The sequence below is a fragment of the Protopterus annectens genome, chromosome 12.part0, assembly GCF_019279795.1.
Source record: "Protopterus annectens isolate FY-2018-M chromosome 12.part0, PAN1.0, whole genome shotgun sequence".
In the NCBI taxonomy this organism is placed as follows: Eukaryota; Metazoa; Chordata; order Ceratodontiformes; family Protopteridae; genus Protopterus; species Protopterus annectens.
In genome coordinates, this window is record NC_056746.1 from 234,747,539 (window position 1) to 234,767,544 (window position 20,006).

General features: G+C 44.0%; 1 protein-coding gene across 1 annotated transcript in view; it reads right to left on the reverse strand.

Annotated features, from left to right (window-relative positions):
• Positions 1-20,006, reverse strand: part of UBFD1 (ubiquitin family domain containing 1) — an 896,669-nt gene that overhangs the window by 676,717 nt on the left and 199,946 nt on the right. The window contains exon 3 of the mRNA XM_044089298.1: positions 2,642-2,850. Coding sequence (XP_043945233.1) covers positions 2,642-2,850 — 209 coding nt within the window. The remainder of the gene's footprint in view (positions 1-2,641; positions 2,851-20,006) is intronic.

The window sequence follows — 20,006 nt, forward strand, 5'->3', positions numbered from 1 at the left end:
CTATGACAGAGAGAGAGGTGTGGTGTGTATGTGTGTGTGCGTGTGTGTAAGAGATTGGAAGAGAGTGAGCATGACCGTATGCCAGTGAATGCCGGTTACTTGAGTTCCAGTTAAGCAAGGGTGTAATGTCATTATTCCTGGACATTTCAGAGTTTTTTGAATTACTTCCGGGACACGGGAGATGCTATAAAAATCTGGGAGAGGTGGCAACACTAGTGTCCATGCAGACATGTTATGGGGTTGTTACTACAGTGCACTTATCTCCCAGTACCAGCACACTGACTGGTATGCCCCCATTAGTAAATGGAACATTTGTCTGCGTACATAAGTTAACATATGCTCAGAGGACACACCTCCCTGCCTCTGTTACACAACTAATGGAACAGAAATGTAAGGGACAGGTAACTGTAGCTGTTTTTCTAGGATCTAACTTTACACCAGCCACACATTTCTGATATGTCTTTTCTCTTTCAGTACAAGCAGAACATGATAAGAGCTGTGCTGCCAAAAGCAAGAGGCAAAATAGGCTAGGAGCAGCCATAGTTCTACACATAAATGCCGATCTGTATTTCATATATATTCACTCCATTGTCAAGACAGATTCAGTTATGGTAAAACTTTCAAATGCGACTCTTCAACAAAGGTACAGATAATTTGCACAGCAGGAAACTTAAATGAGGCCCACCCCATTTTGGCTGCTGCTGGAAAGCACAAAGGTGATAAAGCTGAGAAGGTCTAGCTAGAGGAGGGAGCTGGCATCTCAATTGGCAGGTAACCCTGCCCCACTGCTTGATGTGGCCTAGCCACAGTTGATGGAGGCTGTAGTGGAGAAAACAATAGGCATCTACAGGGACATGGGTGTTGCTCTGTACCTGACAGACAACCTCCTGGAGTGGATAGCAGATTCATTTATCCCACTAGCCTTTTCATGAGGCAAATGTGTGGCCCACACAACCTACAAACTTGATCCATTGTCTCTTTCTGGGCCAGGACAGTAGATAGCAAACCACTGCTTGTACTACACCTTATCTCCAACCAGGCATTTCCTATTCCTCTTGACCCACTCCCCATACCCTGTGTTATATCCAAACCTCCTCATCACTATTTATTAGGCCTGTATCTCTCTTTCCAGCTCATGTCTTTCCAAATTAGTGCAAATACATCCACACCTTTTTGTCCATACTGTAGCACACTCTTGTATAAAGACTACCCATTTTCTTTTCAACCTTCCCCTCTTTTCCTCCTCTCTATATACAATAGAGGAAGCCCTATTCTCACCAGAAAAATGATCCCCTGCCTTCTTTCCATCTTGCACACTTCATTACATTCTCTCTCTGCTTGCTGTCTTAGCATTTCTATCAACTACTTTCCTCCCAAATTACACATCTGACAGTTGACCACATATGTGGACACCATAGCACTACAGTTGCAAATTACAGATGTATGCAGCTCTTTGTGCCAGTCCTCCAAAGGGATGGACTAGGACATGCAGCACAGCTACTACATCATCATCTTCTTTCTGCTGTTCCCGTTAGGGGTCACCACAGTGGATCATCTGTTTCCATTTCCTCCTGTCCTCTGCATCATGCTCTTTCACACCAACCGCCTGCATGTCCTCTCTCACCACATCCATAAACCTCATCTTAGGCCTTCCTCTTTTCCTCTTACCTGGCAGCTCCATCCTTAGCATCCTTTTCCCAATATACCCAGCATCCCTCCTCAGCACACGTCCAAACCAATGCAATCTCGCCTCTCTTGCTTTGTCTCCAAACTGTCCAAACTGAGCTGACCCTCTAATATACTGATTCCTAATCCTGTCCAACCTAGTCACACCCAGTGCAAATCTTAACATCTTTAGCTCTGCCACATCCACTGCTTTAATTCTGGGACATATCAGCTTGTGAGTTCATGCTTCTAATAAATTCCTGAGATCTGCTTTATTTGGCACTTGTTTGCTCTACAGGTTGTGTCTTGCACTTCTATGCAAGTGTTTCATTTCATGGATGTGTTTACTTTCACAGCTGCTTATGTGCATATATACATACAAATACATAAACACTTCAGATAGTAGCTAACTGCACAGAAGTGCCTGTCTTGGGTTGGCTATATAATGACTCCACACATGTCACCGTACGGAGTTGCCCAAATGCTAAAGCCTTATACAAAAATAGTGGATTTGAGTGCTCCTTTTACATCAGCTTCATTAAAGAGAGAAACAGAACAAAGGCAACACATCAAACAGACAATGGTCCATTATATTATAAATTTCCTTGCTTGAAAATGTACTCTGTCTGAAAGATCAGAGGTATTTAAGCAGCAGAAAGCATCAGTTCTGCAGTGCCTCTATTTTTCTTACTGCCTTTTTCTGACATCTAAGACTTCTCTTGTGTATTACTCAGCTCACCTTCTGCCACATAAGTACCACTTTGATTTTCTGGGTACATGGGGCCATTTGAAACATTAATCCAAGAACACTCAAAGTTAACTCATGCAAAGCTATGTAGTGTATAAGTGGAAGCTGTGGGACTTTGACACATCTGCTGGATTTATCAACTTCATTCAAGGTTCACAACTCTAACATCTAGCATGTAGTGAAGTCATTCTCAACAAAGTAGGTAATTTTTCAACTTAGTTCCTTTACCTTTTGCCTACAGACAGGTTCTTTTTTGTTTTCTTCTGCCTTCACTTCTTGCTGAATTACTTCTTTTGGTGTATTCACTGCTAGCACATCATTAATCGTTGAGCCGACAACCATTATTTTTGCACCACTAGTTACTTTGATTTCTCGTAACGTTTTGTCTTCTGGAATAAGTCCCTTGTACATGACTTTTTGCATAGCTGGTGGAAGACCTGGAAGTAAAATACATACATAGTTTACTCTGGAATTTGTGTTTTGTAACCAGTGAAAAAACATCTAAGCACTACTGGCTTACCAGTTAACTCACTCATGGCTACAGGATCTTTTTTGTATACTTCCAGTTAACGTCCATAGCTCCCTTATGATGTCCAGCTCATTTTTGGATTTGTCTTCTAAGTGACTTACCAGTTAATAATAAGCAATATTAGACAGGACAAGAATTTATTAGCAGAATGACACTAAGATTGTTAATCTAGGATGTCCTGCAATGCAGAAATGAATCACTGTATGCTGCTTATTATTCATATTTTCATATTTATGCTCATACTTTCATAACTCAAGAGACCTACATGCCATTGAGGGGTATGGTGCAAAATACCACGGTGAGAAACAGGAAAATTCATTACTTAAGGGCTATGAAAATAAGCAATATTTTCATATGTACTTAATATTTCAAAAACCAAGGAACTTACAAACTGCTACCTGGCATCCAGTGAAACCTTAGATGTTGTTGAAGAAAAAACTGTCTGATATTTGCACTTTAAACTGCACATCTTGAGAGATACTCAGTATTATTTATTGTCAATTATACAGCTGAGCATATGTTTTTTACATTTCTGTAAATATCTAAGGAAACATACACTCAGAGAAAAATTTCTTGCTATCATGTGAAAGTTTATGTCTGGTTAACAATATATGTCTGCGTGTACATTTTCCAAAATATAAGAATTTGTTTGTGAAAGTTTAGAAAAAATATAATTCTGGGTTTGTCACAATTAAAAATATATTATAGCATTTATGGAAAGACTATGAATGCACAGAGTATTGTCACCACAAAGAACACTTCTTACTGATAACATTGCTATTTCTGCAGCTTTACTAGCTTTTATTGTTCACAAAATATTTACATTTGTTTATCTTATGCTTTTGAAGTTGATATCTCAGAAAACGCTCTGGAATGTAAGGATGTGTACAGGCTGCTACAGGTGACATTCCACACCACATATGCATTGAGTTAAAAGTCAGAAAAGCAGTAATTATGTACTTACTATAGCTCTGGATCCTTTCATTCTTGTCCAGCTAATATGACTTTTGGGTCCTCAAGTCACTTGCTGGAGCCAACCCAGAAAAACTAGTCCAGCCCCAATGAGTCAGAGTACCTCAGATCAAGTATGGTGCTAAAGGGAAATGAACAACCATAGCAAAATGATGAAAAAGTAAACATTCTTCAGGCTCTACAAATGACAATTTGGAAGTGAGTTTGGGCAAGAGTTATCATAATGGACGGCCAGGAATGAAAAGACTCAGTGTTTCAGCAAATACATAGTTACCATATTCCCTTCATTCTGTCCACCTGATCTGGTTTTTGGGTCAGAATCACATGCTACAAAAAGCACTTGGGTGGCATCATAACAGGAGACCCTTTAGGACCAAAGGCTCTGAAGGAATCCCTAGCTTTGATGTAGCATGTAACTTGTAGTACTTAGAAAAGGTACACAATGTATTCCATGTAGCTGCTGCACAAATATCAGTGGAGGAGTTCCTAAAGAAGGCTATACAAGTGGCAACAGACCCAGTGGAATAAGCCTTTGGTTTGCAAGGTAATGGTCAATGATAGGCTGAATATACAACATAAATACAATCTGAAAAGTCACCTGGCAAGAGTGAGTTTGGATACATGCAAACCCAGTTTGTTAAATGTGAAGGAGCGAAACAGTTGAGGGTCTTTTCTGAAGGACTTTATTCTGTGAAAGAAGACCCTCAACTATCTATGAAGGTTCAGATTAGATGGCATATACTCACCCTTGGCATAATTCAGAAAAAAAGAATGACAAATGAAACAGTGGGCTCATGTTCACCTATGAGACCACTTTAGGTAGAAAAGAGGGACTGATGTGGAGTGATATTCTGCCCTTGTGTAAAACTGAACAGGGCACTGAGAAAGACAGAGTCTGTAGTTCCAACACTCTTCTTACAGAAGTGACAACTACAACAAAGTTTTCCATGAAAAAAGTTTCATCTGCACTGTAGATGTAGGTTCAAATGAAAGTTTCGTCAAGACATCCAAAACAAACCTGAGGTTCCATGGGAGAACTGGTTCTCCAATTGAAGGTCAGAGAAGTAAGACTCATTTGAAAAATGGTTTGTAAAGTTTGTGAAAGGCCAAAATGCAGCTCTCAAATCCATGAAAGTTGGAAATGGCTGCTAACTGAACTTTTATAGTGGAAAACCTGGAGCCTGAACCGAACGTGGTATCTAAGAAACAAAAAAAAAAACATCTGAAATGGGTGTTGAAATAGGGTCAGTGTCTTGGGTACTTGTGCAGATGCAAAGATGATGAATAATTTCTACTTTGTGCAGTAAAATCTGCAGGTCAGATCCTTCTGCAAGGCAGACAGAATCTTAACTACATTAAAGGAAAGGACTTGATTACAGGGCATCACTGGAATCGGGGAAATTAAGTGGTTAGTCTGAGGCTGTGAAGGTCTGGGTAAGGCTTCCCAGATAGTTGGGAAAGAGGATTCTGCTTGGGATCCAGAATCCAGGGAGGTTCCTCTGGCATGAGACTTGAGTAGGGGAAAACAAATTTGCCTAGGGCAATGAGGATTCATAGCTACTGCTTGACCACAGTGTGTATCCATGACTGACCCTCCGGAGGGATCAAGGCAAAGTATCTGCTGCACTTGGAATTAGATGGGGAAGCAAACAGACAGCAGATTTTCTGCCTTTAGGGCCAGCCTTGCTGCAAAGTCACCACTTAACTGACAGACCATTTATGAGGTAATAGAATCAACCTGCTCAGCCTACCTGCAAGGCAACTGTCAGACCCAGGATGAGTGTCGTCACTAGAAAGAGATGCAAAGCTACCCAGCCACTGCCATACCCTCATCGCTTCCAGGCAAAAGGGATATGATCTTGTCACCTCCTCCCCAGTTGCTGTACTAAATAATAGTTATAATGTCTATTTGGACAGAAGTCACTCTCACAGGTAGGGAGTCCTGAAGTTCCTGCAATGCTTGGTCATCTGCCTGCATCTCCAGGACATTAATATGAAGACTGGCCTTTTCTTAACTCCATGTAATGCCCCGCCACTCCACCCCCAAGGAGGAGGCATACATGGTGACCACCACTGCTGGCGGTTGTAAAACAAAGGGCCTCGCTGAATGAACATAGGGGAAATTTGTTTAAGTGCTGCTTGCGAAGGTTGATTCTGAAGATTAACGTGGATGGGGGTTAATACAGTTTGGACTAGTGAACCCTCAGAAGCCACAGCAGAATTCTCATATGCAACTGAGCAAATATTTCATTAGAATGGATGAGGAAATTAGTCCCAAAAACCTTGAGGCTCAGAGGTGCTGTGTAGGGGAAGTGGCAAGAAGAAGGGTTTGGATGGCCTTTATCCACACTTGTTTCCCCCAAAGAGAAGAGATATTATTAATATAATTGTATCCAGGTGGTATTCATACAATAAACTGAATAACTTTTGGAAATGCCCAGGGATAGACAGGACTGAAGAAAGTCCCTGGCTCTGACTAACATTTCCATTAGTGCGGCAGCTAGGAGTTAGTCGTCTAGATCAGGAAACACCCTTATTCCCCAAGAAACACAGGTGAGCTGCAATGACTGCCATACATTTAATAAACACTCTGGGGAGGGGGGGCTAAAACTAAATGGCTCAAAACTGAACAAGACTGGCTCTACTTAGAACTGCAGTAATTTCCAATGTGCTTTATGTGTTATGTGGAGGTAGGCATCTTGGAAATAATCCTACTTGTTAACTAGGTAAGCCCACTGGACACACAGTCCCTTTTCAATGTGACCTCTTGAATGGCTCTTTCTGAAAGACAGAAAAGAATTCTGTTCTTGCTGCCTCTAGTTGGTGAGGCAGTACACCAAGGAGTGTCAACTTTAACTCCAGAGAAGCATGGGAAAACAGAACTGTATAGCCTCTGGACAGTATTCTTATCCATTTGTCTGAGGTGATGGCCATCCACACAGGACAGTAAAGGGATAAATGATCCCAACTGGCTCCACAAAGGAGCAGCCAGACAGCCTTTCAGGACAGTGTTCTGCCTGTTTCCCTTGGTTTTGTTGACCTTCTTAGCCTCTGGGCCTGCATCCAATAAAGGGGCAGTCTCTATCCTGGCCAGTCTTGTCTGAGGTTTAGTCAAATGGCACTTGGATTTCATTAATCTGGGTGATTTTGAACCCTTTTGGTTCCTGCTGTCCGATTATTGTGGGTTTTCAAATTTCACTCTGATGACAGAAAGCGTCTTGCCATTCTGTTCATACCTCTGCATCCTTTCTTTCACGGAGGAACCAAACAAGGATGTTCCTTCATAGGTAACATTTGTGACAGATACTTTGAAGTTGTCTGCAAAATTGCATATGCATAACTGAGCCTGATATCTCGTTATCTCATTGCAATGTCTCTTCCTGCAGCCCTAGCCTACTTCATCTGCTACATTTTGCACAAGCTTCATGATGAGGTTTAGTGACTTTAATAATTATGCTCAAGAAGTCTCTAGTAGTTTCCTAAAGTCTAATGCTGAGGGTCTTCTCAGAGATGCCAGTGTTTGTTCAGCCAAGGCACTCTGAAAATTATTCATGTGAGTGGTGAAGTACAGTGTTCTTATCACAGAAGTGCCCAAAGTACATGCCTGCTTCCTTAAACTGTTCACAGCCCTGGATTTCTTCCTGGGTGGATGAACAAAATTTGCATCTCTGGTCATCTTTTTTGTTCCCACTAACATAATAATGGAATCAACCAGCAGACTCTTTGCCCAATGCAATCTTTCCTTGGGGGAGCTTGAAAATGTTGTCTAGCTTCCAAAAGGACCTATTCACAATGTCCGTTTCCTGACCAACATCAATTTAGTTGTTTGCAGCAGGGACCACCTAAAAAGGAGAGGATTCTGAACCACAGGCCTCAAAATAACCTCCTAGTCCGGGGGGGGGGGGGGTCAAAGGATCAGGATATTCTCTGTTATACATGTTCAAGGATGTCATCAAAGGTGGCAGCATCTGGTGGGGACTGTAGAGGACCCTCTTGATCCTCAGAGTCCATATCAGAAGTGCACAACTCTGATGGGAACTGATGCACTTCCTTTTGCAGATCCTCTTTCTCACAGCATCAGCAGAAGGGGTGACCTGACTCCTCAGAGGACTCCTCCTGCTGTGTAGAAAAGTAGATTTGAGGTCTGTCAGTTCTGACTCAAGGATATGTGCTGAGGTTGACACAAGAAAGTACAGTTGTGTACACTTACTATAAATGTAGATGTTCGACTGTATTCACTGTTGCAGTCATCACACTTGGGTTATCTGCCTGCAGGTAGCCCTCAGTCGGCCCGAATACCATAGTCTTGGGATTTTGCTTCGGATGCTGCCGCCTCTTCCATGACATGCAGCCGACACCATTACATAAGTTTTTCTTGCCCCAGATGTCAGGAGCCCCCAAAACAGGAAGCAATTACATGGTGTGGAACACCTCCAGTAAAAAGTAAATACCATAGCCATAAGATATGGGCAAAAAGATGATGGGTAGAAAGTCTAGAAAAATCAGGGGGCTGGAGGGAGGGTAACCAGGACTGCAACAGTGAATACACTCGAACATCTACATTTATGGTAAGTGTACACAGCTGTACTGTGTTCTTCGTGTTTCACTGTTGCAGTCATCACATTTGGGTCAATTCCCAAAGCTGAGTAAGGGTGGAGGCAGTCAAGAATTATTAGGGCTGACTAGCAGGCCTTTTAAGACTGCTGTGGCAAATACAGCTCTGGATTTAGAAGGACAGTAAATGGTAATGCTTGGTGAAGGTGTGTACATAACTCCACGATGTTCTTCATCTCACATTGCTGCAGTCCTAACACTTGGGTAGTCCGCTGTCCCTCGGTCGGCCCGAATATCAGAGTATAAGGTTGACGTCGGTCAGGGCGCATTTGACTGACATCAGAACGTCAGGGTACAAATGCGCATGACCGACGTCATATCCTCAGTCTTTTTTGCCGCATGGTCCGATGCAAAAGCAGTGTTGCAAGTGCCGTTCGGCGTTCTGAAATTTTTCGAATTCGGAGTTTCAGACCGAAGTCAGAGTTGGTTAAGTACCCCGTTGGGGAATATTTTGGTTTTCTTGCCTCAGTGGTTTACCGGATGTCAGAAAAAGTGAATAACTGTATTTCTTGTGGGAAACAGATACCGCATAGGGATTACCATAATTTGTGTATACCTTGTTTGGGACCTGAGCACGGCGTTGTTGGGTGTCGCTTTTGTGCTAGGTTTAATAAACCCACTATAAAGCGTAGGTTGGATTGTGCCAGGTTAGTCTTTGGGAAGCGGTGCAATTACAATATGCCGTCGGATGCTCCGGCGGCTTCTTCAAGAAGCGCAAGGACAAGGCAGTTAAACCTAGGTTGGAGGAGTCGTCCAACGGACGCCAGTTCTTTAGAGGCGTCAGTGGAACCGGTGGTTCCGGAGGCCTCTATGGAGTCCCAGGGAGAGACTGTGTTTTACAGGATGTGGCCTCCCAGGAGGCAGGTCAGGCTGTAGGGGCTTCTCAGGTAACTGTACTCCCTCCTTCCTAAGGTGTCTAGGCCCTCTCTTTCGGCTTCCAAGGCTTCCCCTAGAGGCAGGTCTAGTTTTGCTTCTGTGGGTGTCACTCCTAGTTCTTCAGGTTCTGTGCCCAATAAGCTCATGCTTAAAATGGCAGAAGATTTAATTACTTTAATTAGAGGCACTATGCCTCCTCCTGATAAGAGGCCTAGGATGGAACCTGTGTTAGGGGATTATGAGCAGGCTTGGATGTGTCTGAGTCTTCGGCTGAAGACTTGCAGGAGTATTCTCATTATTCTGATTCTGATGTGGATGATTCTACTCCTTCTGCTTCTCCTCCTGAGGATTTTTCTTTCAGAGACCCTGCACTCCATGAGAGAGCATTTTAAATGGGAAGGTCAGGATTTCTCTGATTCCAGGAAAAGGCTTAGGGAATTTTTGTTTTTACCCCAGCATAGGCCTTTAGCTATACCTCCTGTTCTGAATGTAGTGGAAGATGTGTTTGCAGAGGCTTCGCTTAATCCTGATTCTTTGCCTCCTGCTCCTGTTAAACCGGATAGGTATTACAGGGTGCCTGAAGCTCATAAGTATCTTTTTAAGAGTCCTAGGGCAGACCCAGAAACTGTTAGCCAGGGGCCTAAGGGTGTAAAGGCTTCTGTTGTCAAGAATCCGGTTCCTGCAGATAAAGAGGCCAGGGCCTTGGATAGATGGGGAAAGAAAGTTTATACTTCTTCCACCCTAGCCATGAGAGCTTTGAATTGCCAGTTTCACATGTTGAAATATCAAAATTATCTCCTTTCACAGTTGAAATCTAAGGTGGATGCTCTGGCGGAAGGTATTGATTGTAAAGAGTTACAAGATTTAGTGCATGTTTCTGAACAGGTGGGTAAGCATTCTTTGCAATGTGGTTTTGATGCTGTACAGGCCTCCTCTAGGGTGGCTGCCACTGGGTCAGTTCTTGCAGGCATGCCTGGCTGAGGGATCAAAATTTATCTGACCATGTTAAAACTAGGATTTTGGATGCCCTTTGCAATCTGATGTCTTGTTTGGTTCTCCTGTTGAGGCAGTTTTAAAGAAAATGGAAGACAAGGCTAAGTCTATGCAGACGGTTAAAGATTTTTTGCAGGTTCAGCCTCCAAAGTTTAGTAGAAATTGGCCTACTAAGGGGTGGACGTATCCTTCTTATGATTCCCAGTCTAGGGGTAGATCTAGACGTGGCAGGGGCAGAGGTCAGGGCTCTTTTAGGCCTAGAACAGGGAGTTCTCCTGCACAGTCTTCGAGTGAGGGCAGGGGTCAGTCCTTTCGTAAACAGACCCAATGACCTACCTTTTCAGCTGCCAGAGCCTTCTCGCCTGGCGGCACCTTTGGGAGGAAGGCTGGCACTTTTCAAAGAAAATTGGAGTTTGATTACCCAAGACAAATGGGTACTGGATATCATACATCACGGTTACAGGTTTTATTTCCATACCTTGCCTCCTTTCAAAGGCATGCCGGACATTCCTCCTCCACAAAGAATGGAGGCTCACCAGCAAATTACACTGTTACTCCAAATAGGGGCCATACAGCCGGTTCCCATGCCAGAAAGGGGCCTAGGATTTTATTCTCGCCTGTTCCTAGTACCAAAGAAGGGGAACACGTGGAGACCAATTTTGGATTTATCCATCCTCAACACTTATCTGGACATTCCCAAGTTCAAAATGTTGACGTTGCAGCAGCTTTTACCTCTGCTGGGCAAAGATCATTGGATGGTAACTTTGGATCTCAAGGAGGCCTACCTTCATGTTCCTATCAGACTAAGTTGCAGGAAGTATCTGCGTTTTCGAGCTGGGAATTCTCACTATCAGTTCTCTGCATTGCCCTTTGGCTTATCTACTGCCCAGAGTGTTCACGAAAGTTCTGGCTCCAGTGATAGCTTTCTTCAGGCTAAAAGGAATACAAATCTATCCTTATTTGGACGACTGCCTGATTCTGGCTCAAGAAAGGAAGAGCTTCTTCATCATTTGGAATATGTGATAGCAGTGCTAAGATGCCTAGGGTATTCTGTGAACGAAATAAAGTCCAGTCTAGTACCCTCTCAGGACATGTGCTTTCTGGGTGTGAGACTGAATACAGCATCCCAGATGGCCTTTTAACCCCGGACAAACAAAAGAGTCTTTCCCTTTACTTCCATCAACTATCTCATCAGTCCGGGCTGACTGCAAGGACAGTCCTTCAAGCCTTAGGGTTCATGGCATCTTGTATTCTGGTGCTTCCCAATGCCAAACTGCATATGAGGAAGCTACAATGGTATCTCAAAAATGTATGGACACAGCACTGCCAGGATCTGGACACTGTCATTCAAATAATACCTTGCATTCAAAAGGAATTTTTGTGGTGGGCTCAGGAATGTCACCTAAACAAGGGACTCTCTGTGACCCGGCCAGAGGCGAGTCAGATTTTAACGACAGATGCCTCAGACAATGCTTGGGGAGCTCATCTGAATGGAAAGTGGATACAAGACAAGTGGCCTGCCAGACTACAACATCTGCATATCAACATGAAGGAGATGTTAGCAGTCCAGTTTGCATTAATGGCTTTCTAGGAATTACTTCTTCCAGGGCAGGTGTTGATTCTAACAGACAACACGACTGTCATGTGGTACATCAACAAGCAAGGGGGAACGCATTCTTATCCTCTATGCAGGCAAGCAATGATTTTGTGGGAGACTGCTCTCAGTTTACAGCTCAATCTTCAGGCAAGGTTTCTGCCAGGAGCACAGAACTCCTTAGCGGATGTGTTAAGCAGACAAATCATGGATCCCCACGAGTGGAAACTGGATCTTCATGTATTTCAGAAATTGACAGTGTCCTGGGGAACTCCAGACATAGATCTGTTCGCTTCTCCACTAAACCACCAGCTGCCAAAGTTTTGCACAAAGCGGTTTCATCCCACAGCTTGGAAAGTGGATGCTCTTTCTTTCAGTTGGACAAATCTTCATGTGTATGCCTTTCCACCTCTGCCTCTCCTCTCAAAGGTACTTCTGAAGGTCAGACAGGACAAGCCAAGGATGATTTTGATAGCACCAGATTGGCCTCGGCAGCACTGGTACCCACTACTGAGAAGTCTAGTACGGAAGCCTCCAAGGCCTTTGCCTTTGGTTCCACATCTGTTGTCCCAGGAGGACAGCCATTTGCTCAATGTCAAACTTCACTCTCTTCACCTAACAGCATGGCATATTCTGTTTTAAACCATAGAGGGTCTCAACTTCCACAACAAGTTTTGAATGTGATTTTGGAAGCTAGAAGGCCTAGTACAAGGAAAGTGTACGCAGATAAATGGAAGAGATTTTTGTTTTGGAGTGCAGTTAAGGATTTGGATGTTTCTGAGCCTAATTTAAGTGTGGCTCTTCAATATCTTACTGAGTTATTGGACAAAGGTTTGTCCTTCTCTTCTATTAAGATTCATGCTGCAGCAATTTCAGCTCACTATGACTGTGACCCACCATTGTTTTCTCATCTTTTGTTCAAGCAATTTCTTAGAGGGGCAAAGAATTTAAGACCCCCACGAAGAGCTCCTACTCCTGCTTGGGATCTCAATTTTGTGTTGGAGAAACTCACTCTACAACCTTTTGAACCTGCAGCGACTGCTGAGTTGAAATATTTGTCATGGAAGACTGCTTTTTGTTGGCCATTACCTCTGCAAGAAGGGTTTCTGAATTGCAGGCCCTTATGGCAGTTGAGCCTTTCTTAATTTTTCATAAGGACAGGGTATCTTTACGTACTAATCCTTCCTTTATGCCTAAAGTGGTTTCTAGTGTGGCTTTAAACCAAACTATTAATTTGCCTACTTTTTATGCAAATCCCCAAAATAAAGGGAAAAGATTTTGCACACTTTAGATGTACACAGGCAGTTGCGATATTATTTGGACAGAACTAAAGGGTTCAGACAATCTCAGCAGTTATTAGTTTCTTTTGCTTTGTGCTCTCAGGGCAAGCCCGTGTCAAAACAAACTATTTCTAAGTGGATTGGATTTTGCATTGCTTTCTGTTATTCCCATCATGGCAAGGAGATTCCAGCTGGGATTAGGCCTCATTCCACTAGGGCTACTGCCACTTCAACAGCTTTTTGAGGGGTGGCAACTAAGGATATTTTGGAGGCAGCCACTTGGAGTTCAGTGCATACCTTCTCTAGGCATTACCACCTTCCATTGTACTCTAAATCCAGGGCTGGGTTTGCCACTGCTGTGTTGCAGGGCATTCTGGCAGCTCCTGCTTCATTATAGTTTAGCCATCCTCCCTTACCTCTGCTTTGGGATTCTACCCAAGTGTTAGGACTGCAGCAATGTGAGATGAAGAACATAGTACAGTTTTGTACCTACCATAAATGTAGATGTTCAAGATCCACATTGCTGCAGTCCAATTTACCTCCCTCCTTCCCTCTGTAGTTGGAGGTGGTTGTGTGGGTTGGGTTATACATCTGAGGTATATTGTGTTTATTGTATATATTGTATATATTGTACATATTCTTGGTGTTAGGCTGGTTGATTGTTTAGCTGTTGCCTATGGGTTTGGACCTTTTTCTTTAGGGTCTTCTGACATCTGGGGCAAGAAAAGACTGAGGATATGACGTCGGTCATGCGCATTTGTACCCTGACGTTCTGATGTCAGTCAAATGCGCCCTGACCGACGTCAGCCTTATACTCTGATATTCGGGCCGACCGAGGGACAGCGGACTACCCAAGTGTTAGGACTGCAGCAATGTGGATCTTTGAACATCTACATTTATGGTAGGTACAAAACTGTACTTTGCAGCTTCCAGGATGTCCCTGGTAGGGACTCCTGTGAGAAATGCTGTAGAAGTTGAGGTAGCCCTACTGGAATGAGTTCTGATCCCATGTGGGTAGGGTTTTCCATGGTGTTTGTAGCAGAGATGGATGCAGTGTGCTATCCATTTTGAAATGGTTTGCTTTGAAATGGCCTTGCCCTCTTCCCCTGTAGCAAAGCTGACTAGCAGCTGGTCAGATTTTCTGAAAGGCTTAGTCCTGTCAATGTACAACCTGAGCTGTCTGTGCACGTCCAAGGAGTGCAGGATCCTGTTCCCTTCATTCTGAGGATTAGGGAAAAAGGTTGTTAAATGGATGGATTGGTTCAAGGCCACATTGGATACTACTTGGGCATAAATGATGGGTTAGTCCAGATGGAGACCCTGTCAGCCTGGAAAATAATGAAGGGTTTCCACAGCCATTAGTGCCTGAAGCTCAGACACACTTCTTGCTGAAGTGATGGCTAGAAGTAAGACCGTTTTCCAAGAGAGGAAGTTTAACTCTGCTGTAGCAGCAGGTTCAAAAGGGGGAAGTGTGAGCTTCTCTAGTACAAAGAAAAGGTCTCAGGCAGGGGTGGGAGTTCTCCTCGGGGGTCTTAAATTCTTAGCTCCTCTCAGGAACTACTTGACCAGACGGTGAGAAAAGAGAGGTGGCTCCGTATTGTAATGAGCTGAGATGGCAGAGGCATGAATCTTAATTGATGAGAAAGAAGGCCTTTGTGGAGCAGCTCTGCTAAGTAATCTAGAATTTGAGGTAAGGAGGGCACTGCTGTGCCCTTTCCTAGAGACTGGTTCCAAGAACATATCGTTTCCACTTTTCTGAATAGGATTTCCTAGTACTAGGCCTTCTGGCCTCAACGATGATGTCCAGCACCTGTTTGCTGAGGGTTGCTGGTGTTTTGCTCAGGGAAGAACCCAGGCTGCAAGGTTCAGTGTTTGCAGCTGAGGATGCAAAATCTGTTCCTCCTGCTGGGACAGCAGGAAGGGGGTATGATGTAGGTGCCAGGGTGGCACTGCTGCGTAGGAGTGGGTACCAGTGCTGGCATGGCCAGTCTGGTGCAATAAGGATTGTCCTTGGTCTGTCCTGCTTGATCTAGAGTCTTTTGAGAGGAGGGGCAGAGGGAGAAAGGCATAAATTGAGAGGTTTTCCCATGTAAAGGACTGGGCATCCACTCGCCATGCCTGGCTGTGGGGCTTTCTGGTGCAAAGTTTGCCCAATTGAGGGTTTCAGAGGGAGGCAAACAGGTTCACCTCTGGTGCCCCCCACCTGTTGATTAAAAGTTTGAATGAGTTGGGTTCCAGTTTCCACTCATGTGGGTCCAGCAGCTTTCTGCTTAAGACGTCTGCCAGTGTATTTTGTTTGCCTGGCAGGAAATGAGCTTGCAGGTGCACTTGGTTGCGCAAGGCTGTGTTCCATAGGCCATGGCTAACCTGCAAAGGGGGTAAGAATGAGTTCCCCCCTGCTTGTTTATGTACCACATAACTGTGGTGTTGTCTGTCTTTATCAAGAGTTGTCCTGGAAGGAAAAGGTATTTGAAGGCTGTCAGAGTATTCTGTACAGCTAACATTTCTTTTTGATTGATATGCAAGTGAATTTGTCCTGGGCTCCATTTGCCTAGAATGCCTTTGTCTGCCATGTGAGCCCCCCATGCATAGTCTGATGCACCTGTTGACAGGGTTTGGGTGGCGAGGGGTTGAGTGAAAGGAAGTCCCTTGTGGTTGCAAGCCTCTGCCCACCAAAGGAACTCTGTCCTTTGACAAGGAATGATAGGAATCAGTGTTTCCAAGTCCTGCGAGTGTTGATACCAAAGACTTTTTAAGTACCATTGAAGTTTCCTCATAAGCAGTCTTACATATGGAATTAGTAGCATGTATGAGGCCATGAGCAGTATTTTTCTTGCAGATAGCTGGGTCCTGGAGGCCATTAGTTTGAAGTAGTTTGTCAAATTAACCTGCTTTTCGGGAGTGAGGAATGCCATCTGGGAAGTTGTGTTCAAGCTTGCTCCCAGGAATACAATCTTTTGGCTGGGCACCAGATATGATTTCTTTTCGTTGATGGTGTACCCCAGAGAAGTTAGAAATCTCTTTACAAATGCCAGGTGCAAGTAGCAATTCCAGAATATTCACCTGAATCAGGCAATCGTCCAAAATATGGGTAAATTTGAATATTTCTCTGCCTGTAGTATGCAATGGCTGGAGCCAGGCACTTTGTGAATACCCTGGGCGCAGTAGATAAGCCAAAAGGAAGTGCAGAGAACTAAGTGCATACAGACTGCGCTGAAACAGATATTTCCTACAAGATGTCCTAATGGGGATGTGCAGATAAGCTTCTTTTAAGTCTAGGGTGACTAGCCAGGAGTCCTTGGCTAGCACAGGAAGCAGCTGTTGTAGTGTTTGCCTTTTGAATGTTGGGACCACCAGGGAGGTGTTGAGAATGGAGAGATCCAGGACAGGGTGCCATGAGCTCTCTTTTCTGGGCACCAGGAAGAGTCTGGATAGGAACAGGTTGAATAACCCTGATACTGAGAAGAGAAAGTACTTGCTTTTGAGCCTCTGCCCACTGGTTTGGAGGAAGGTCTGGCACCCCACTTGGGGTTGGCATTAAGTGGGAGTAGAATCTGTATTCCTGGGATATAATGCTTAGGACCCATTGGTCCTGGGTAATGGAAATTCCATTTTTTAGCATGCAGGGCGAGTTTTCCTCCTAGGGTTGCAAGTACTTGGGCATGGCTGAGAAGAATGATAGACAAGTCTTTGTGAACTTTTTCCATAAGGGGGTGGCTTACCACTCCCGGTTTTAGAGGTGGGATCACTCCATTGTTTAGATCTCTGCATACCCTGAGACTGTAGTCTTGGTGGTCTGTTGCCCCTGGGTTTGGACTGAGAAGGCCTGGGAGGGACTGGAAAGGACTAGTTTGGCCAATGCCTACTGTATCTAGGTGGCTGTGCCTGCAAGAAATTTGTAACAGTTTGCATAGATTTAACTTTTTCCTTCATCTTTTAAAGAACAACTTCTGCTTTTGTGCCAAACAAGCGTTCCTGGTTTAATGGAACATCTAGCAATTTTGCTTTGACATGTTCTGGCAAGATTTGTTCCTTCAGACAAGCATGCCTTCTCAGTACAGACCCAGAGACAGCAGCCCTGTGAGATGCTTCTAAGGCATCAAAAATACCCTGCAAAGTATGTTTACTAACTTGGTTTGCAGAATGCATTAACGCTTGTAAATCTTTATTCTCTGCACAATCAGGAAGCAACAACATTTTCTGTTTAATTAGTTTCATGATATGCTGATACTTTAAAGCCCTTATGGCAAGAGTTGCAGAGGTGCATACCTTCTTACCCCACATCTGTCTAAAGCTCTAGAATCTCTGCCCGAAGGGGTAGGTTTTTGGCTGTAGTGGCCTTAATACCTTTAAATCCCTGGGAAATGGTCTCTGGATCCACAGTGGGATTCTTAGAGAGAAATTTGTGCGAGTCAGGTACTCTGTAGTACCTGTCAGGCTTTCTAGGAGCTGGTGGTAAAGAATCAGGAGTAAGACTGGACTCCATGAAGACATCATCTACAATATCCAGGACAGGGGGTATAGCTAGAGGTCTAAAAATTCTCAGAGTCTCTTTTTGGACTGTGGGTAGTCCTGGCATTCCCAGTAGAAATGCCCTCTTAAGGTATGCAAGGTTTTGCCAAAAGAAAAGTCCTCTGGAGGGGAGGCAGAGGGAATGGAATCATCTGCATCTGAATCCTCATAGGTAGATAAGGGAATGTTCTGGTAATTAGAGTCATCGGACGCATGGTCTGTAGAATCAGAAGGAAAATCAATCCTTTGACGTATAGAGGGAGAAGGCTGGCTTCCCCTAATTAAAGTTATAAGCTCTTCAGCCATTTTAAGCATTTGTTTCTGTGACAAGGGAGCTTGAGTATGTGCATTTGTTGTTGGTTTTCTAGGCGTAGTGTAAACTCAGGGCCTGAGAAACTCAGTAGTTTTAGTCAAAAACGAAGATGTCGGTTTAATACGAACATCGGAAGGTTGGAATACACGCTCAGAAGCCAGTGCCTGCACAGCGGCTCGGGACCCATCCAAGGTAGAGACATATGCAGGTTCCATAGTCAAAGAAGCAACTCGCGGCATACCAGACTCCAAAAGGGTCTCAGCAGAGGCCTGCGAATCTGCAGATGTGGGTATCAGGGGCTGCAAAGGCGCCTCACTGAGTACCGGCTTATGCAGTCTGTCTCTGTCTTTATCCTTACATTTTTTTGGAAGATCGGTAGTCAGATGGCTTATCGAAGCCATTTCGGAATACGGAGAATGGGAGTGAAAGAATTTAGCGACAAAGATACCCCGATGACAAATAGTTCGTGCGTTAAACAAGGCACAAAACCAACAGCGAGGACCGTCATGGTCTGGGCCTAAACAGGTGATGCAGTAAGAATGAACATCTCTGTGAGGTATTTGCTTTCCACAGGCAAGACAATTGTTAACTTTTTCTGACATCAGTTAGATCAAGAAAAAAGATTAGCTTTAGAAGACTTCAGGCTTGAAACTCGAAAAATTAGAAGTTATGTACCTACCATAACGTTCCATGTTAGTTGTCTTCTCTCGCCTTCTTTCTTGCTGGATGGGTTCGGAGCCGATCCTCGGCTCCGACTCGGCACTTGCTTTAGCTCGAGAACTCCTTTTACCAGCTCGAGGCAACCCTATATCCCATGATGCAAGGCGGAACTACCTCAGATCTCGTTTGGCAGCTAACTGACCCTGCTAAAGACTATCCTAACATAATTAGGAACCATGGTTCCTAAAAGAAGTCCTCATAACAATGCTCCAGAGGAAGCAATCTAATAGGAACTCTCCAAGATCTGTCCAGGCCAGGGGAAGGAGGGAGGGCGCAAGAAAGAAGGCGAGAAGACAACTAACATGGAACATTATGGTAGGTACATAACTTCTAAATGTTAAGTTGTCAATCTCCTTCATTCTTGCTGGATGGGACCGCGTCCTAGCACCTGTATCCCGGGTGGCTCAATGGAACAGACTCTTGAGAACTGTGGAACCAAAACTGGCCCTATCTCTGGAGGCCAAATCCAACTTGTAATGAGACACAAAGGTATGAGGCGTGGCCCAAGTAGCTGCTGCACAAATAGTGTCAATGGGAAGTCTATCCTGAAAGGCTACAGAAGTGGATAGACTCCTGGTCGAATGTGCTTTTGGCTTAGAAGATAGTTGTTTGCCCCTTAGAGAGTACACATAGGAAATGGTGGAAGTCAACCATCTAGATAAGGTCACTTTAGAAACTGGAAGACCTAACCTGTTTTCTGCATAGGAGACAAACAATTGGTCTGATTTTCTAATTTGTTTAGTCCTATGCAAGTAGTACCTGAGCTGACGATGAACATCCAAAAAATGCAGCTTCTGTTCAGCTCTGTCAGAATAGTTAGGAAAGAAAACTGGTAGATCAATAGATTGGTTAATATTGGTTTGAGATACAACCTTGGGAAGAAAGGAAGGGTTAGTTCTGAGCGAAACCCTATCCTTATGAAAAACCAGATAAGGTGAACGAATACAGAGGGCCTGAATCTCAGAAACTCTTCTTGCAGAAGTAACAGCCAGTAAAAATATAGTTTTCCACGTCAATAACTTTAAAGAACACGTAGCAGACGGTTCGAAAGGAGGTAGAATTAGGGATGCCAATATTAAGTTTAGATCCCATTGCGGAGGAGGATGTTTCACTCCTCTTAAAAAGGCTTTGCATAACCTATGAGACATGATGTTATTGTCATGCAAGCCAACATGATACTTGGAAATAGC